We start from the raw sequence: 7,215 nt of genomic DNA, 5'->3' as shown, positions 1-7,215 counted from the left end.
ACCTGTCCAAGTCACCCTGCAGCCTCTTAGCACCCTCCTCACAGCTCACACCGCCACCCAGCTTAGTGTCATCTGCAAATTTGGAGATATTACATTCAATTCCTTCGTCTAAATCATCAATGTAAATAGCTGGGGTCCCAGCACTGAACCCTGTGACACCCCACTCGTCACTTCCTGCCATTCTGAAAAGGACCCTTTATTCCTATTCTTGGCTTCCTGTCTGCCAACCAGTTCTCTATCCATGTCAGTATATTACCCCCAATACCATGTGCTTTAATTTTGCACACCAATCTCTTGTGTGGGACCTTGTCAAAAGCTTTTGAAAGTTCAAATACATCACATCCACTGGTTCTCCCTTGTCCACCTATTAGTTACATCCTCAAAACATTGCAGAAGATTTGTCAAGCATGATTTCCCTTTCATAAATCCATGCTGACTTGGACCGATCCTGTCACTGCTTTCCAAATGCGCTATTACATCTTTAATAATTGATTCCAACATTTTTTCCATCACCGATGTCAGGCTAACCGTTCTATAATTCCCTGTTTTCTCTCCCTCCTTTTTTAAAAAGTGGGGTTACACTGATCCAGAGTCGACAGAATGTTGGAAAATGACCACCAATGCATCCACTATTTCTAGGGCCACTTCCTGAAGTACACTGGGATGCAGACCATCAGGCCCTGGGGATTTATCTGCCTTCAATCCCATCAATTTCCCTAACACAATTTGCTGATTAATAAGGATTTCCTCCAGTTCCTACTTCTTGCTAGACCCTCGGTCCCCTAGTATTTTCGAAAGGTTATTTGTGTATTCCTGAGTGAAGACAGAACCAAAGTATTTGTTCAATTGGTCTGCCATTTCTTTGTTCCCCATTATAAATTCACCTGATTCTGACTGCAAGGGACCTACATTTGTCTTCACTAATCTTTTTCTCTTCACATATCTATAGAAGCTTTTGCAGTCAGTTTTCGTTCAATGGAGATTCAGTGATTGAGGTTCAGTAACAGTCGATGGTGATTCACTGGGGTCAGGGGCTCAGGGTGCCTGGGACGGTCTCATTGTCCGAGATCTATACCACCTGGGGAGCCAGGGCTAATGCCTGTTGTTGCTCGGGGAAGTTGGAGGATGGTTCTGTTGTTTGGCGAACCTTGCCAATGTCCCTGACCCCAATCCGTGAATCACCATCCAATGTGGCTGGAGTGAGACAGAGACAGAGAAACACTGAGGGAGCAGGAGAGCGTCTGGAGCATCTGTGACAGGTCAATGTGTGCCGTGTCCATTCCGGGGCCCTGGGTCAGCGTTGGATTGTGACCTGTTCTCTTTGTGCCACCTGTTCCCCCCTTCCCAGATCGTGAAGACGGGGCGGCGAGCCCATCAGTCCCCGGATGCCTCGCAGGACGAGACCTGCCTGAGTCGCAAAGGCTCTTCCACCATTGTCGGAGCGGAGGTGAGTGAGCCGGCAAAACTGCTCCAACTTCTTCACAACACTTTGCCGCTGGAAAGAACAAACCACCTTAAACATCACCTTTAAAACAGCCAGTTGCTTGTATTGGCCAAAGAGCATAAGCACTCGCATTAACGTCAGTGTCAGAGTTGCTGGTTCCAGGCTGTGTTTACTCAGGAGTTTGCACCTCATTTTTCTGGATGTTTTAGCGACTCGTTATCTTTAGCACATGCTGAATTCTAACTGTCCTCTCTCTCGCAGTCCTCTGTCCAAAACTCCACTTGTGGGAATACAAAATGTACTGTGCCACTCGGCGGTTTCCGGAAATGTATGGCATTGCAACAGAAATGATCTTTGTTACCACCAGACTTGACTATTCCAATTCTCTCCTGACCGGCCTCCCAGCTTTCACCCTCCGTAAACTTGAGCTCATCCAAGACTCGGCTGCGCCGTGTCCTAACTCACAGCGAGTCCCACTCACCCATCACCCCCTGTGCTCGCTGACCCGTATCCCAACTCGCACCATGTCCCACTCACCCATCACCTCCTGTGCTCGCTGACCCGTATCCCAACTCGCACTGTGTCCCGCTCACCCATCACCCCCTGTGCTCGCTGCCCCGTGTCCTAACTCGCACCGAGTCCTGCTCACCCATCACCCCCTGTGCTCGCTGGCCATGTCCTAACTTGTACCAAGTCCCGCTCACCCATCACCCCCCGAGCTCACTGCCCTGTGTCCTAACTTGCACCAAGTCCCACTCACCCATCACCCCCTGTGCTCGCTGCCCCGTGTCCTAACTCGCACCAAGTCCCGCTCACCCATCACCCCTTGTGCTCGCTGCCCATGTCCTAACTTGCACCCAGTCCCGCTCACCCATCACCCCCTGTGCTCGCTGCCCCAAGTCCTAACTTGCACCAAGTCCCGCTCACTAATCACCGCTGTGATCGCTGACCTGCATTGGCTCCCAGTCTGGTAACGTCTCGATTTTAACATTCTCATCCTTGAGTTCAAATCCCTCCATGGCCTTGCCCCCCTCCCGATCTCTGTAACCTCCTCCCACAACCCCCTGAGATCTCTTGCTCCTCCAATTCTGGCCTTTGAGCATCTCTGATTTTCATCGTCCCACCATTGGTGGCCATGCCTTCAGCTGCCAGGGCCCCAAGCTCTGGAACTCCCTCCCTAAACCTTTCCGCCTCTACTTCTCTCTCCTCCAAAAAGACATTCCTTCAAACCTCCCTCGTTGACCAAGCTTTTGGTCACCTGCCATAATATCTCCTGATGTGGCTCGATGTCAAATTATGTTAATCACTCCTGTGAAACGCCTTGTGATGTTTTACTATGTTAAAAGCGCTATATAAATAGTTGTTGTTTATACAGAACAATACATCGGGGATAGTGGTTAATGGATATGGTAGTGCAGTGATGTTACTGGACTAATCCAGAGAATTTGGGTTCAAATCCTAACAAAGTAGTTTGAGAATTTTAATTCAGTTTAAAAATCGGGCGTCTGTAAAAGTGACCATGAAGCTGTTGGATTGTCGTCGGGAAGTAAACCTGCCCACCTTCCCCAGTCTGGGCCGAAATGTGGCTCTCACTGGGGTACAGGTCCCCTCCTCCCCTGAAGGTGTTGACTCTCACTGGGGTACAGGTCCACTCCTAGAAACATAGAATCATAGAAAATAGGTGCAGGAGTAGGCCATTTGGCCCTTCGAGCCTGCACCACCATTCAATAAGATCATGGCTGATCATTCCCTCAGTACCCCTTTCCCGCTTTCTCTCCATACCCCTTAATCGCTTTGGCAGCAAGAGCCACATCTAACTCCCTCTTGAATATATCCAATGAACTGGCATCAACAACTCTTTGCGGCAGGGAATTCCACAGGTTAACAACTCTCTGAGTGAAGAAGTTTCTCCTCATCTCAGTCCTAAATGGCCTATCACTTATCCGAAGACTACTGTGTCCCCTGGTTCTGGACTTCCCCAACATCGGGAACAATCTACCCGCATCTAACCTGTCCAGTCCCGTCAGAATCTTGTATGTTTCGATGAGATCCCCTCTCATCCTTCTAAACTCCAGTGCATAAAGGCCCAGTTGATCCAGTCTCCCCTCATATGTCAGTCCAGCCATCCCGGGAATCAGTCTGGTGAACCTTCGCTGCACTCCCTCAATAGCAAGAATGTCCTTCCTCAGATTAAGAGACCAAAACTGAACACAGTATTCCAGGTGAGGCCTCACCAAGGCCCTGTACAACTGCAGTAAGACCTCCCTGCTCCTATACTCAAATCCCCTAGCTATGAAGACCAACATACCATTTGCCTTCTTTACCGCCTGCTGTACCTGTATGCCAACTTTCAGTGACTGATGAACCATGACACCCAGGTCTCGTTGCACCTCCCCTTTTCCTAGTCCTCCACCATTCAGATAATATTCTGTCTTCGCGTTTTTGCCCCCAAAGTGGATAACCTCACATTTATCCACATTATACTGCATCTGCCATGCATTTGCCCACTCACCTAGCCTGTCCAAGTCACCCTGCAGCCTCTTAGCGTCCCCCTCACAGCTCACACTGCCACCCAGTTTAGCATCATCTGCAAACTTGGAGATATTTCACTCAATTCCTTCATCCAAATCATTAATGTATATTGTAAAGAGCTGAGGTCCGAGCACTGAGCCCTGCGGTACTCCACTAGTCACTGCCTGCCATTCCGAAAAGGACCTGTTTATCCCGACTCTCTGCTTCCTGTCTGCCAACTAGTTCTCTATCCACGTCAGTACATTACCCCCAATACCATGTGCTTTAATTTTGCACACCAATCTCTTGGTGTGGGACCTTGTCAAAAGCCTTTTGAAAGTCCAAATACACCACATCCACTGGTTCTCCCTTGTCCACTCTACTAGTTACATCCTCAAAAAATTCCAGAAGATTTGTCAAGCATGATTTGCCTTTCATAAATCCATGCTGACTTGGACCGATCCTGTTACTGCTTTCCAAATGCGCTGCTATTTCATCCTTAATAATTGATTCCAACATTTTCCCCACCACTGATGTCAGGCTAACTGTTCTATAATTAACCGCTTTCTCTCTCCCTCCCTTTTTAAAAAGTGGTGTTACATTAGCTACCCTCCAGTCCATAGGAACTGATCCAGAGTCGATAGACTGTTGGAAAATGATCACCAATGCATCCACTATTTCTAGGGCCACTTCCTTAAGTACTCTGGGATGCAGACTATCAGGCCCCGGGGATTTATCGGCCTTCAACCCCATCAATTTCCCGAACACAATTTCCTACCTAATAAGGATATTCATCAGTTCCTCCTTCTCACTAGACCCTCGGTCCCCTAGTACATCCGGAAGATTATTTGTGTCTTCCTTCGTGAAGACAGAACCAAAGTATTTGTTCAATTGGTCTGCCATTTCTTTGTTTCCCATTATAAATTCACCTGAATCCGACTGCAAGGTCCCCTCCCCTGAAGGTGCTGACTCTCACTGGGGTACAGGTCCCTCCCTCCCCTGAAGGTGCTGACTCTCACTGGGGTACAGGTCCCCTCCTCCCCTGAAGGTGCTGACTCTCACTGGGGTACAGGTCCCCTCCCCTGAAGGCGCTGACTCTCACTGGGGTACAGGTCCCCCCCTCCCCTGAAGGTGCTGACTCTCACTGGGGTACAGGTCCCCTCCCCTGAAGGTGCTGACTCTCACTGGGGTACAGATCCCCTCCTCCCCTGAAGGTGCTGACTCTCACTGGGGTACAGGTCCCTCCCTCCCCTGAAGGTGCTGACTCTCACTGGGGTACAGGTCCCCTCCTCCCCTGAAGGTGCTGACTCTCACTGGGGTACAGGTCCCTCCCTCCCCTGAAGGTGCTGACTCTCACTGGGGTACAGATCCCCTCCTTGAAGGTGCTGACTCTCACTGGGGTACAGGTCCCCTCCTCCCCTGAAGGTGCTGACTCTCACTGGGGTACGGGTCCCCTCCCCTGAAGGTGCTGACTCTCACTGGGGTACAGGTCCCCCCCTCCCCTGAAGGTGCTGACTCTCACTGGGGTACAGGTCCCCTCCCCTGAAGGTGCTGACTCTCACTGGGGTACAGATCCCCTCCCCTGAAGGTGCTGACTCTCACTGGGGTACAGGTCCCCTCCTCCCCTGAAGGTGCTGACTCTCACTGGGGTACGGGTCCCCTCCCCTGAAGGTGCTGACTCTCACTGGGGTACAGATCCCCTCCCCTGAAGGTGCTGACTCTCACTGGGGTACAGGTTCCCCTCCCCTGAAGGTGCTGACTCTCACTGGGGTACAGGTCCCCCCCTCCCCTGAAGGTGCTGACTCTCACTGGGGTACAGGTCCCCTCCCCTGAAGGTGCTGACTCTCACTGGGGTACAGGTCCCCTCCCCTGAAGGTGCTGACTCTCACTGGGGTACAGGTCCCCTCCCCTGAAGGTGCTGACTCTCACTGGGGTACAGGTCCCCCCCCCTCCCCTGAAGGTACTGACTCTCACTGGGGTACAGGTCCCCCCCCTCCCCTGAAGGTGCTGACTCTCACTGGGGTACAGGTCCCCCCCCTCCCCTGAAGGTGCTGACTCTCACTGGGGTACAGGTCCCCCCTCCCCTGAAGGTGCTGACTCTCACTGGGGTACAGGTCCCCTCCCCTGAAGGTGCTGACTCTCACTGGGGTACAGGTCCCCTCCCCTGAAGGTGCTGACTCTCACTGGGGTACAGGTCCCCCCCTCCCCTGAAGGTACGGACGTTTGCACACATGAGAGGAAAAGACCTTTCGGATCAAAGCCCGCGTGGTTCATGTACTCGGTCTTGTGAATAGTAGCATGATTGTTGCTGTGAAGTGCAACCTGTATCGGGCCAAATTGGTGCACTGTGACTTTAAATAACATATAAGTGAAGTCTTCTAGAGCGCTGGCCTCTGGTGTACTGATTTGAGTCATCGGCTGCAGAAGAATGTCAGATATGTTACTGGACTGACGATGCCTAATTAGGCCAAGAGCCCAGCTAAAGACGGGAGTCTCAAGGCCCCGGTGACCCTACCTCCAAATAAAATGCATTTCTTTACTCCCGAAAGCATCGCAGAAAGGTTTTGAGTTGTGTCAGGAGTGTCGGTATATTATTGGGAACGTGCTTTCCCAGCCTCAGAATCTGGCCGAGGAAGAACCTTTCAACCTCTTCGTAGAGTTGCGATTGATCGTGGATGGTTCAGGACCCACAGAGTGAGGGCAGTGGGCGGCATTTAACAACCACCCCGAACCCAACGTCTGACTGATTCTGTTTTATCTTAAATATATCGCGCTTTAGGTAGGAATTCAAGCACTTAGAGAGGGTGCAGAGGAGATTTACCAGAATATTACCAGGGCTGAGGGACTTCACTTATGTGGAAAGACTAGAGAAATGTGTTGTTCTTCTTAGAGAAGGGGAGATTTGATAGCAGTATTCAAAATCATGAAGAGATTTAAGAAAATTTTTTCTTATTCGTCCTGGGATGTGGGCGTCGCTGGCAAGGCCGGCATTTATTGCCCCTTGAGAAGGTGGTGGTGAGCCGCTGCCTTGAACCGCTGCAGTCCGTGTGGTGAAGGTGCTCCCACAGTGCTGTTAGGGAGGGAGTTCCAGGATTTTAACCCAGTAACGTTGAAGGAACGGCCGATATATTTCCACATCGGGATGCTATGAAGTTTGGAGGGGAACGTGGAGGTGGTGGTGTTCCCATGCGCCTGCTGCCCTTGTCCTTCTAGGTGGTAGAGGTCGCGGGTTTGGGAGGTGCTGCCGAAGAAGCCTTGGC

General features: G+C 51.0%; 1 protein-coding gene across 3 annotated transcripts in view; it reads left to right on the top strand.

Annotated features, from left to right (window-relative positions):
• LOC139262410 (Intraflagellar transport protein 43 homolog) overlaps nucleotides 1–7,215 on the top strand; it is a 183,850-nt gene that overhangs the window by 10,215 nt on the left and 166,420 nt on the right. For all 3 annotated transcript variants that reach the window (XM_070877606.1, XM_070877605.1, XM_070877604.1), the window contains exon 3: nucleotides 1,349–1,447. In XM_070877606.1, coding sequence (XP_070733707.1) covers nucleotides 1,349–1,447 — 99 coding nt within the window. The remainder of the gene's footprint in view (nucleotides 1–1,348; nucleotides 1,448–7,215) is intronic.

This window comes from Pristiophorus japonicus, chromosome 4, assembly GCF_044704955.1.
Source record: "Pristiophorus japonicus isolate sPriJap1 chromosome 4, sPriJap1.hap1, whole genome shotgun sequence".
Classification (NCBI taxonomy): Eukaryota; Metazoa; Chordata; class Chondrichthyes; family Pristiophoridae; genus Pristiophorus; species Pristiophorus japonicus.
Note: the sequence above shows the minus strand (reverse complement) of the source record. Positions and strands in the feature narration are given on the sequence as shown.